Source organism: Pelodiscus sinensis, chromosome 15 (genome assembly GCF_052426305.1).
Source record: "Pelodiscus sinensis isolate ZL-2025 chromosome 15, ASM5242630v1, whole genome shotgun sequence".
Lineage (NCBI taxonomy): Eukaryota > Metazoa > Chordata > Testudines > Trionychidae > Pelodiscus > Pelodiscus sinensis.
In genome coordinates, this window is record NC_143066.1 from 4,218,578 (window position 1) to 4,231,801 (window position 13,224).

The 13,224-nt window shown below is 54.0% G+C and overlaps 1 protein-coding gene across 2 annotated transcripts in view; it reads right to left on the reverse strand.

Annotated features, from left to right (window-relative positions):
- RAB11FIP3 (RAB11 family interacting protein 3) overlaps positions 1-13,224 on the reverse strand; it is a 110,623-nt gene that overhangs the window by 47,125 nt on the left and 50,274 nt on the right. For both annotated transcript variants that reach the window (XM_006113864.3, XM_006113865.3), the window contains exon 3: positions 10,904-10,995. In XM_006113864.3, the coding sequence (XP_006113926.3) occupies positions 10,904-10,995 (92 nt within the window). The remainder of the gene's footprint in view (positions 1-10,903; positions 10,996-13,224) is intronic.

Here is a 13,224-nt window from a genome sequence, read left to right on the forward strand (position 1 = left end):
GGATTTAAATTTCCCCACTTCATTAAAATAAAAATGGCCGCTGCGCTGTGCCGGCTCAGCTGATCGTCGGCATAGCGCACGAGCCAAGACGTGGATCGGTCGACAACGGAAGCCGTTGTCCACCTCTCCTGTAAACCTTGTTTCACGAGGCATAAGGGAGTGATCGACAAAAGCTTCCCCTGTCGACCGATCTGCGTCTTGACTGCTGCGCTGTGCCGACAATCAGCTGAGCCAGCACAGTGCAGCGGCCATTTTTATTTTAATGAAGCAGGGAAATTTAAATCCCCACTTCATTGACTATGTCGGGTAGCCTATTTGACATGCCTCTGTCGGCAGAGGCATGTAATCTAGACGTACCCTTAGAGACGAATACGCTTGTATCTCTGTAGTATCATGAGCTTTTGTAGGCACAACCCACTTGCTCAGCAGAGCTAACACAGGTTCATCGGAAACGGGCTGTGCCCACGAAAGTGCACGATACCGTATATATATATTTTTAGTCTCTAAAAACAATGAGTAGTCCTGTGGCTTTAAAGTTACAGACTAACACAGCTGCCCCTTAGACTTTTAAAGGTACAGGGGGACAGAGCTGGTCTTAGGGGCGGGCGAGCCAGGCAGTCGCCCGGGGTGGCCATTTTCAAGGGGCTGCCGACAGAGCCCAACGGAAGCCTGCTCGGGACATGCAGCAAATAAGGGGCCGCAACCACATCTTGGCTCCCTTTTTGTTTTTGCTCGAAAAGTTTTCCCCAGTAGTTGCCCAGGGCCACCAATTGGCTAGGACTGGCCCTGCAGGCAGACACCTTCTAGGACTAGTCACTTGGACAGGCATGCACAAGCGCTTGTCAGGGGCCTCCAGCCACCCAGAATTCTACCACAACGATTACAGCGGGATGCACGTTGCCTTCAGCGAGAACAAGACGAGCTGTGTGTACGGCTGGGATAAAGGGGTTCTTCTAGAGAGGTCATTTGTTTTCCATTAGGGATCTTTGTGTTTAGCTCTTTTTGCAGAGATACAAAATCACCGTTGCTTCCGCAGAAAACAAAAGCACTCACACACACCCCTCCAGAGGCACAGCACCAATACTCCAGGGAAACATGAGCCTACAACCTAAGTCACGGTGTAAAAACAACATATTCCCGGAGGGGGTGGCGGGGAGAGGCAGGCAACTCAACAACTCATCTTGTGTTAAACTGCAAGTCAGACGGTAAAGCTACAGAGTGTGGGGGGCTGGGAAACTGCACAATGTTGTTTGTAAAAAACCCGCACAATCTGTGAAAGCCACGACACTCACAGGGGCAAGTCTCGGGGCTTCGCTGCCTGCCAGGCCCAACCCTCAAAGCCTTCAGCACCCCCACGGCCCCGTGAGCTCCCTGAAGTGAGTGAACCTCAGCTGGCCGCCTACGGGAGACTAGCACACCCAGAGGGACCAGGGCGCCCACAACTGCCCTGATCCGCGGGGACTCCCAGCCAGGCCGTCTGGAACACAGCCTGGAAAGTCCCTAGTTACCATAGAGAACACACTTCTAACAGCCCCGCTGGGCCAGTCCAGAGTCCTCGGGCACCTGCCTTCCCCTCCCCAGTCCTCTGCTCCCCAGCAGGCCACACCCAGCTAGCTTCCCAAGGAGGGTGGGGTGTCCATGGTCCTTTGTTGCTAGATGCCAATTGTCCCGGGATTGGAGCCTTTTGGTCTTCTAGGACTCTGCATTGGCATGGGACCCCGGCCACTACCTGTGGGTTACACCTGTATCTCTGGGTCTCTACACAGAGTAATCCACCTTTTCCCTCCCCACCTAGTTAACCATGTGAGGAAAGACACACACAGGCAGACAGACGGGATGTTAAAATGCGTGAAACAGATTAACCGTGTAACCACTGAACATTTCAGCAGCTACACAGTTAAACGCAGGGCGGCAGCCAGCTCCCTAGGAGCCAGTGTGTGCCAGAAGCTGGCTCCCAGGGCGCACTGGCTCCTGCCTGCTACCCCGCTCCTGAGAAGCCAGCTGCTGCCCTGACAGAGGCAGCAGTGCAAGGAGCGGCGTCTGGCTAAATGACATGCATGAGCTTCTCGGTTACCCATTTAAATGGCTATACTCTGAGATCAGACACGCCCACCCTCCGTTACAGTCCCCCGCTGGGTCACAGACCCCTACACGCGTATCAAAGTATCAGAGCACCTCCGTGGGTTCAGCCATCATGGGCTACGTGCAGACTGGGAGTGTCAGACCCATCGCTGCTCACCAAGGCAGCTCCCTCCGGTTACCACGGCAGATGCTGGGTGTGGCGGTGGCTCAGACACGTCACAGTTTGTGCAGAGGACGTGGCAGCGAACGCATCCGGAGACCTCCTAGGCGTCGCCGACGCTCCACCTTCCCCACTGGTCACAAGGCACAACCCGGACAAGGCCTCTGGTGCGGGTCTACTCCACCCCCACGGTGGCACGGCCCCACCCCAGGCAGCTAGCTCGGACGTGCCCCATGGGCTCCAGATACAGGACGCTGCTGCTCGGGCCGGAGCCAGGCTCTGAAACATGGTGGGGGGAGGCGGGTTTCAGAGCCCAGGCCCCAGCCAGGGCAGGAGCACTGTTATGTTGTCAGCCCCCCTAGCACGAGCCCAGGCCGGGCGGGTGTCTAATGGACTCAGACTCATAGATTTTAAGGCTAGAGGGGACCATTATGATCATCTAGTCTGACCCCCTGCACAGTGCAGGCCACAGAATCTCACCCACCCCTCCCAGAATAATCCTCTCGCCTATAGCTCAGATATTGAAGCCTTCAAATACTTTGAAGGCCCCAAGATGCAGAGAATCCTCCAGCTGTGATCTGTACCCCATGCTACAGAGGAAGGCGAAAAACCTCCAGGGTCTCTGCCAATCTACCCTGGAGGAAAATTCCTTCCCGACCCCAAATATGGCGATCAGCTAAACCCTGAGCATGTGGGCAACTCACCAGCCAGACACCCAGAAAGTTCTCTATAGTAACTCCTATCATCCCTCCAGATGTGGAGACGTGCACTGACTGGCCTTTCGCCCCAGGACACCCGGCCGACTGCCCACCCGCGCGTATTAACTAGGCTGTCTACAGCAGAGCTTCCAGGGGAACGGCGACTGACGATGTGGGACAGCAACATGGCCGCTGTGGCAGGCGGGTGTGCGGCCGGTCTGGGTGCGCTGAAGGGGCCGCTCTTCCAGAGCGCAACGGGCTTCCACACCTCCGCGCAGCCCCCCCCAGAGAGCGGGGTCCCTCCTCCCTCCAGCGCAGCAAGAGCGCACCCGCCCGCACCGCAGCAAAAGGCCAGCGGCCTGGGTTGGCCTGGGCCAGGCTGTCGGATTAGAAAGGGGCAGTGATGTTTGGGGCTCGGGCTGGAACCAGGCACTGAAGGGGCCTGATCTCAGAGGCTCCAGCCCAAACCCTAACGTCTGCAAGGCCGCTGCGAGCCTGGCTGGCCCGGCCTCCGAGATGTGGTGCTGCGGGTTTTCCACCTCCCCCAAGTGGCTTTCCTCAAGTCTGTGGCAGAGCCCGATTCGGCCCAGATCGGACTTCTAGTGCTGTGCCTTAGAGCTCCAAACCCAAACCAGGCCCAAGGGATCAGAGTGGCCATTGCTAGGTCTTCCCCCGCAACCACCCCATAAAAGCTTCGAGTCTGGAGCCCAGGCGCCAGCCGATTACACCTACCCTCACAGGGCTGCATAACCGCCGAAAGCCAGGACATCCCCTCTCTCGAAAAGGGCTCTTCCCATATCGACACCTTCTTGCGGCCATGCATGCCCATGTGAGCGTCTCAAACCCACCTTCCTGCCAGCCCTCCTAGCGCGGACATGACAGGCGCCTGCAGTTGGACACAGACAATTTCTGCCAGGCCCAATTCCTAGACCTGGATCTTGACCTTCCTGTGTGATCAGGTGTAATTCTATTTCAAGCACATTCAGATGTGGCCTGCAACATGAGCCTTCATGTGCACCACCCCTCTCCCGGTGCAGGCGGGAATTACAGCAGTGACACTGCTGACAGGAAACGGCTTACGGGAATCAGCTGAAGAGTGCCGAGTTGCGCATTGCTCGGGAAGAGGCACACACGGCCAAATATTCTCACTCCCACCAGCCCTGCTACCAACGCTCCTTGGTACCAGGCATTCTTTGGCATGAAGCATGTTCTTGGGAATTTAGCAGCCTTCAATCCACGTGCCACGTGGAACAAAGCAGACCAGCGCTAAGGCTGCACTGTATTCGCAGCATGATAGTGGCACCCGACCGATCCCCTCCCCAGGCCTGGAGAGATTGCACGGCCGGGGGCTCTTCACCCTCTAACTCGCTGGAGATCCTGACCATTCTCCACCCTGGCTTATGACCCACTCACAGAGTCCTGCAGCGGTGGAGCACTCCAGGAGGCGTGTGCGCCTCCCGGGAGCAGTTGTCACAGGCCGCCCTGCATCGCCATTCATATTCTAAAGGTTCTCTGCAACTTTGAAGGGTGGTGATTTCTAGGCCTCCTTCCAGCCCTCTGACCGCCCCCTACAAGCTTAGATTCGGAGGCACAAGACCACAATGACAGTGTCACTCCGACGGCTGCAGAACGACAACATACCGAGCATCCAGCCTACAGGGCCTGGTGAAAGCAAACTGCCATCAACCCCATGGGTGAACTGAACATTTCTGCTGCTACCCTGGACTTTGAGGCCTTGCCTGCACTGTTTTACTGTGCCAAGAAATCATTATTCCATGTCAGCTGACCGAAGTGCTTTGCGGTGCTCCGGCAGAGCCTGCGGGATACAGAAACGTTACCAACAGACCCTGGTGTTCAGTGCTCAACAGCAGCTGACTCGGCACTGTCCCCGTGCCAGCGCGGACACAGCTCCACCTCGAGAGCCGCTAGGCAGTGGGAACATGCGGTGGTCTGAAGGGTCAGCATCGAGGTGTAGGACGGTGTCAAGTTGGCTCCCGGTCACCGATCAGCGCTGCTGGGGATTCAGCTCTGACTCCTTGCTGTCCTAACGCTGAGCCTCAGGTCGGTTCTGCCGTCTCCGAAATACACTGCGGCGACGGCCGGCCAAGCGGAGCGCTGCCATTGCGGCTCTCGGCGTACCCTGCTTCGTAGGAGGCACAGTTGTACTTTCTGCTCGGCCTTCTTCCCTTTGACAATTCAACCCGGGTCACGCTACCTACCGGCCTTATCGCAGGCTAGCAGCAAGTTTAGCTGCTCCCCCTGGCTGCGCTACTTGGTAGCTACCAAAAGGACTCTACATCTTACCACATTCTTTCCCACCCAAGCCATCCTGGAGCCTCCAAACACAGGCGTATGCACCGTGCCGGGGTAGAGCAGATCTCGCTGTGGCGCCCAGGCTCCCCTCTCCACCCGGAGCCAGACTCAGATTTGGCAGTCAGTCGCTCTGTGTTTCGGGCGACTTGGCCTCCCTGCTCACAACCTGGCCATGCCAGACAAGCCTTCCCCCCGGCCAGGTCTGCAGGACGGGAGCCTTCGCCCAGGAGCAGGGAAGAGATTCTCCGAATGCCTGTTAGTGGCACAACAAGCCAGGAGCCAAGAGGCCGAGTCCAAACTCGCCTCTTCCACGGAGCTGGGTCTGTGCCCATCAAACTCCTGCTTTTGAGGACACCCCTCACAGCAAGGTGGAGCCAAAGATGTTAAGGGCGTGACTGTGGATGGTCCCATGTGGAAGAACTGGGAACAGAACCCAGCATCTAGCATGACAAGCGCAAGAGCCCTGCGTAGGGCATTTCAGAAGGGACGTACCAAATCTACGCCCTGGGTTAACCTCTCATTCCCACCCCACGCTTTGCTCCTGAAAGAGCCCAGGAATCCCGACCTACAGTGTCCTGTCGGACGCCGGAAGAGCCTCCGCCGCAGCCTAACAAGAGTAACGGAACCACCTGGCAACGTGTTGTCCCCCCGCTTCGGAGCCAGCTCCCACTAACCTCACAGCTCTTCCAGCGCTCTGGGCTGCCGCTCGGAAGGTCTGTAGCTCAGCCCCAGAGGAGGACGCGTGTGGGAAGCCCAACGCCCGCACGAGACACAATGTGTTTTTCCAGTTTTCTATTTACCCAATTGCGCTATTTAATTCACGCAATGAATGGAAAACAGTAGGTTTTTCCAAATATCCTGGGTCGATTACTGGTGTAGCATGTTCAAGGGAACCCGAGGTTCCTAATTTCAGTTTTCTCTGCAACACACTGCCAGGTGCGATGGTGCAGCAGTCTGTTTGAACCGCCACCAGTCACAAGCAGCAGAGTTTTGCTAGGATCTTCTGCCCGGCTTTGCCCACCAGCAACCTAGCAGGACTGGGGTGAGCTGCTGTCCAGTTACCAAAACATCAAATCTCCTCTAGATAAGAAATGAAAACTTGGCATTTTCTCCTCTTTCCTCCTCCTTCCCCACCCCTCCACTTTCCTATCCCACGCCTCTCCCCTCTCGCTGTTGATTAGTTGTGTTGCAACAGTCACAAGTTGTAACAGGCTGTTTGGCCTTGAAAATAAGACCTACAAAGTACAAGCAGTCAGACTGGGGCCCTGTCAGGTGATTTTTTTTTTTAAATGTTGCACTGAAAAGATCCCTTCCCCTCCACCACAAAAATAGCTTTCCAAATCAGAGACGACCGTTTTAGCACTCTAGATGCAGGTCTTGCCTGCCACAGAAGAGGAAGTTGGAGAATTAGGGTACCGCTTGTAGAGAAGAGCAACTTGATTAACAGAAGGGAAGACGTTTTTATTCAGACTATTTACAATTTTTTTTTTTTTTTTTTTTTACTCATTTCGGGAAGAAAGCTTTCAGACTCAGTACTACTTCCCCTGGCTACGTCTACACTGGCCCCTCTTCCGTAAGGGGCATGTAAATTTCAAGAGTCGTCGTAGGGAAATCCGCGGGGGATTTAAATATCCCCCGCGGCATTTAAATAAAAATGGCCGCCGCTTTTTTCCGGCTTTTAAAAAAGCCGGAAAAGAGCGTCTAGACTGGCCCCGATCCTCCGGAAAAAGCGCCCTTTTCCGGAGGGTCTTATTCTTACTTTGAAGTAAGAATAAGACCCTCCGGAAAAGGGCGCTTTTTCCGGAGGATCGGGGCCAGTCTAGACGCTCTTTTCCGGCTTTTTTAAAAGCCGGAAAAAAGCGGCGGCCATTTTTATTTAAATGCCGCGGGGGATATTTAAATCCCCCGCGCATTTCCCTACGACGACTCTTGAAATTTACATGCCCCTTACGGAAGAGGGGCCAGTGTAGACGTAGCCCCTGTGTCTAAGGGCAGGGCGAGCGCCCAATGCTCATTTGTGGTACTCACTAAATCCTCCAGTAAAACTAGGGAAGTACAAAAACAGACTAGAGTTTAAGGTATATTTTGAAGAGTTCTCCTGATGACTTTAGAAAGTCCCTCTTTTGCTGCTCTTGGCATATTCTTTTGCAGGTCACCTGCAAGGAATGTTGTCCGAGGCCAGACCTTTGACAGCCGAGGAACATCAGCCTGGGTCCGCCCGAGAGAATGGGGCAGCGTCTGGACTTTGGAAAGTGTGTTTCCCTTTTAGCCAGTGCAAGCTGAAAGAGGCTTCTGGGTCCGTCCGTCGGCTGCCTTCGACCTTCCCGGGAGCAGCCCCTCCACACCCCCGCAGCAAACAGGTCCGCAGTTACAAGCGCAGGGAGCAGAACAGCCCTGGGCTTGCAAACAACGGCGCTGCCTCCTCAGAGAAAGCTTCCAGCACAGGTACCCAGCAGCCTTCTTCACTTGCTTCCTCTCCCGCGTCCCCTCCAGCAGGCCGAGCGTTCCCTGGCTCCCTGCAGGATGCGCCAATGAGACATTGCACATCGGGGACCAGAGATCAGCTATGTTAGAAGGGATAGCGGAGGCGGGGAGACACTGCTGTATTTTTACACTTGCAACCCTGAGCTGCGCCTCGCTTCCAGCTCTCACGTGCTCTGAAATCCTCACAGACTGGGAGCTATTTCGGGTCCTGCGTCAGACGGCCGTGGGGATTTTTAATCAAGTACATTAAAAAATAACCCCGCACCACATCCCACCTCTCTCCAACCGACTCTCGGCTTACAGAGCAAGCGGCCGGCCTGCCTCTCGTGCCTTCTATTAAGGGTTTCATCCCGACAAGCTAGTGAGTCGGTGATTCCCACTGGGCGCGCTACACTCCTCCGTAGGGACTGGCTCCTAGAATCACTGGTGCATCGCCACACTAGGACGTGCACTTGCTGGCGCCTCCCCTCCCTTTAGAGACAGACACCCCCACAATGGCGAGGTCACAAGCAGTACGAGAGCAGCCAAGCCAACCGCTGGACCCAGGGAGGGTCCGTTTTAAGTATCGAGCTGGCTGTTGGCGGTGGCTGCAGCTACCACCTATCTTAGGCCTGTCAGCAGAGGAAAGAAGCACATGCGATGCTGAACAACGTGGAAGAGGAACCTGAGAACTTGCATTTCCTCCCTGATCCCTCCAATTCTAAATGTGGTTTCTAAGTCAGATGGTTGCAGCCACCCTGCTAAGACCAGCCATGGTATTTGAGAGACGTATTCTAATACCCACGAGAGCAAGCAAAATGGTGACAGGCATACAGGGTCAAACTGCTCTGGCCCGGCACCCTCGGTGCCGAACCAGAGAATTGGCTGAACTACGGGAGGTCAATACTGTCAAGCAGCACTATCAGCATGCCCACTGCTTGCTGGGCTACTCAGAGCCATTTACGGGCAAGTTAGAGCTAAACAACAGCACAGAACACTGAGAGCCAGGACTGGAGGCTGTAAAACTTTATGGGGCCGCAGGAGACTTGGCCACACCCATGATAAGCAGGCATCAGGCTAACTAATGAGCAGTTCTGTGGCACTTTATAGATTAACACTTATTGGAGCATAAGCTTTCGTGGGCAAAGACCCACTTCGTCAGATCAGGGGCGGCCCATGAGCCCAGGTGAGCTAGGCAGCTGCCCAGGGCGCCCCGTGATGACGTCATGGCTACTGACGGCCGTTCAGGCAGGGGCACCGTGCCCCGCCTAGGACGCCAGCTGCTGCAGCCGGCCTCGGGCTGCTCCTGCATCAGATGCACAAAGTGGGTCTTTGCCCACGAAAGCTTATGCTCCAATAAGTGTAAGCCTATAAGGTGCCACAGGACTCCTCGTTGTTTATGCAGATTCAGACTAACATGGCTCCCCCTAGGATACAGGCTAACTAACATCATGCTGGACCACAAAGTGCCATATTCCCTTTTTACCGACAGGGAAACAGAAGCGATAACTCCGAGGCTGGAGAGCAGCTGCCACGGTTTTGGTGAAACACGGGAGCCAGCCCATGAGCAGTTTCAATAAATGCCTCAGAAGTGCGAGAAACAGAGTTAAACGCAGGAAGTTTATTCTGATTTTACTTTATACCAACCAGGCTCTTCACCATGACAAGAGCCATACAAAACAGCCTGTCTTGAACGCACAGGGCAGCCAGGGGGTGCTTTTCATTCCAAAGGGCAGATCAGTGTCGGGCACGTTACCAGAGAACGCTAGCGAGTCGCATTTAGCCCTCGAAGAAGATACAAGAGCAAGAGCATGCATTCTGGGCTGCATACGGGACCAAGTGACAGCAGGCAGGCCTGTCGGGGGAGAGGGGCGCGGAGGGGGGGGGGGAGGAGAGAGAGAGAGGAGCCAGCATTTCAAAGGGGCCTGGAACTCCTGCCAACTAGTGGCACTAGTGCCAGGCCCCTTTGAACTGCCGCGGGAACACTGCTCCTCTGCTCTGCAGGGCTTTGAGGGCAGAGTGGGGGGCAGTGCTGGCGTCTGGGTGGCACTAAGGGCGGACTGCCCTAGGCCTGTCCCTCCTACCCTTAGCCTGGCATCTCACGAGGGCCCAGGCTGGAGTCTCCCCTCTTCGAGGGTTAAAGGCTGGGGCTGTCGGGATGGCCCGGGAACAAGCCTGGGCATTCTCTGCAAGGGGTGCCAGCAGGCAGGGAGGAGAGAAATGCTGCATCACTGCAGGAAATGTTCCAAAACAGGTTTGGAAAAACAGCCAACCCAGCGAGCTGGGGCTGCGTGGCAGCCGCAGAGCGTTTGCTCATGGGGAAAGACGCCCTCTCCCTGTGGCTTCTGGAAGGCACCCAGTGCCCCGCAGCCTGGGGAAGAGCAAAGCCCATAATTACAGCTGACAAGCAGGGCCTGGAACAGCCGCCCCGTGCACAGCTGGGGAGAGCAAACGGCAAGAGACCAGCGGAACGGCCCAATCCGTCCCGGCGGGGAGGACCGAGGGGAAAAGCACCATTCACCTTTCAAAATGAAACACTCCGCGTCCACCACAGAGAGAGCAGAACCTGAGTGCCCTGTGCCCTGCCGTTAGCAGGCAGCATGGCAAAGAATAAGACCAGCTGAAATATTCTGCTGTATCCTCCTGTTTGGGAACAGCCCCAAGAGACTGGAGCAGAGACTCGCTCACGACAGGCACATTTCACAGTTTGTACGTCCTGTCCCTGGGCTCATGCCCTCCGATGCCACAACCCCCAGTGGCGAAGCCACGCAACCACAGCAACGCACCTGTTCTCTTGCCCCCAGGGGTACCACTCCCGAAGGAGCCCGGCCCGCACTGGCAGCTTGTGGCCAGAGTGGGAAAAAACTTGGAGCGTTCCAAGCTGTCCTCCCCTCCGAGCACCAAACACCACACAGCGGCATCTGGCAGGCAGACACGCGGATTCTGATGCCGGGGGAAGCAAAGGGGATGCCACCCGACTTCTCACATAAGAGCCGTTTCCCTTCAATAACAGCGCTTGGGTTTAGCGCCCGACGCTGCGCCCAGCCTTCGGATTCTCACACCCACAAACGCCACCAAGTCCACAGCAGTTGCGAGTGCTGAACGCCGCCCAAGCGGTGCCTCTATTGCAAGTCCCAGGCTCCCCACCCCCAGTTTTCAGGCCCTTGCTTAGGTTACTCATACTTGCCTCAAACGTGACGAAGTCGTCAAACTCATCAGGACAGACAGGAGGCTCCTCCTCTCGGGTGTACCCCATCTCGTACCGCTGGCTGTTAGAATCTGAAAGCACACACAAGGAGCGGTTAGCTGTGAGTAACGCAGAGGAAAGCTCTGAGAAATCAGAAGTGGATTTGACCCCCAAAATTAAGAACGCATCCCTGCGAGAGCCAGTACTCACGGGGCAGTGTTGAAAGGACTTAATTTTCAGCCAAAGGGGTTTTTCCTATTTGTAATCATTAAAGATGCCCGTTTTAGAGCAGCCAGAGTCTCTCAAGTTCTACAACTGTCCCAAAAATATTAGGGACTAGCTTTAGCTATGAACAGGTTTGATTTGTTACTAAGAGACAGAGGCAGCATTGTCTATCAGAGTGGATCAAAATCAATGATTTTTTTAATTAAAAAATCTGGTTTTATTTAAAATCCGTTGTTCTTTTTAAAAATCAATAAAATACTACAGTTCTCATTTGAAGTAAGTGACTGTTAAATCTGATCCCAGGCATGCTCCACCTACACGTAGTCTCATAACAATGAATGAACGGCTCTAGTCGGTCCAGCCGAACAGCCAGCTCTTGCTGCTTTAAAGTTCTGGGTCTTCGATTTCTGCTTCTCAGCAGGCCGGCGTGTGCAAAGACACCGGCTGGAGGGGACTGTTTTTGTTCTGTGCTTATGTAGTGGTGGCGGAGGAGTGGCTAGAGAGAAAAAGGGAAGCCATTCAGCTTCCTGTATTCCCTCACACTTTTGCCATAGGAAAACTGGCATGGCTTCTGGGCATAAGAGAGACCCCCTATCGGGGCGCACAGTGAAGAAATCCATTCCCTGGGTAAACAGGGAAAGAACGGGTCAAGCGTAAGCAGGGCAAGAAGAAAATGCAGGGCCTAGTTGCAAGAATGAAACATCATAAAGAAAACAGCCTGTTGGGAGAAAACGCTGTGGATGGAGAAGTGGATCCATCTGAAGAACAATGTGGTTCGACTTTGCCACGCATCTTTCTTCAAGACTCTCCCTACGCCTTTTAGTACAAGCTGGGATTTAACAAGTACATTCCCAAGCTGTTCGCATGGTTGGAGGTTGCTAGAAAAAAGTTTAACCAGGGATAGAGCCAGGATGGGCAAATACTGGCCCCCGGGCCAGATCCAATCCGCCAGCCCGATCCGGTCTGTTGGGATCGGCCCGTAGCAACCCCCTGCCATTTTATTGCCCACCCCTGGTTTAGAATCACCTACCCAAGCATACAGCACACTAAAAGAAATCTAGAATTGCCAGTGAGTGTCGTTTTCTTATTCTATATACTTTATACAGGCCTCTTATTTTGGAACATCATGGTCACAGACCATAAGCGCGATGCCGTAAGTCTATTCTCTATTTCACGTCAGCATAAGTCGGCTTTCCCAAAGGAGCCCCAACCTCGGCTTGCTTTCCATCAGTCTTAGCTTTTTGTGTAACTTGGAATCAGCTCTGCATCAAAGTGACAGTGGGAGTGAGGAAGATGAGAGTTAATTTAATGTTTGGAGGACTGGTCTGGTAGAGGTAATAAAATCTGAAAAATTTTAAAAATTAAAAAAAAAGTTTTTTTTTTTTAAATAAAAGCCATCAGCCGGCAACTTTGGAGACCGCTGCAATTGCAAACGTGAAACATTTAACACCGAGTTCAATAAAAGAAGAGCTATCATGTTTGTGGGTGGGATTTAGTTCTTGCCATTCCTTATATACTGCTGCTACATCTGCAGCTTGACATGAATAATGAGTATTACATACGAATTCCTACATTAATAAGTCCCAGCAGCTAAAAATCTCACCAAGTCTCACCTCTTAGAGGCTGTACAATGCTGCACCGAGTGGGACATTCCCATGTTTTAGAGATCAGATCCGTACCACAGGTTGAAGAAATATGTGAAGTAGTATCGATGGGAACCTTGATTTAAATCAATGACATTTTCGGTGATTAAAGTCAATCCACCCGGTGGTCTATTATAATTATTGGTACAGAACCCTGGCGAGTCTAGCTGGTCACTTACCTGCTCAGTCAAATTCCTCCTCCCCAGCCCCGTCTCCATTTCCCTTCCTAGCCACTGACTTGTCCTAAAGAGTCGTCACTCTAAATAGACAGAGACTGTCTCCATCTCGAGCCGAGCTTCTCGGCACTGCTGGAATACAAACAGTCATCTGCCAAACAAGCGGCTTGCAGCCAGTTCCGCACCTGCGTACCCGCCTGTTGCTCCACAGCGCTAGAAGTCTGGGGAATGATGCTTTTCCCCTAGGGGTGAAGACGACACAACCTTGCACAAGAAT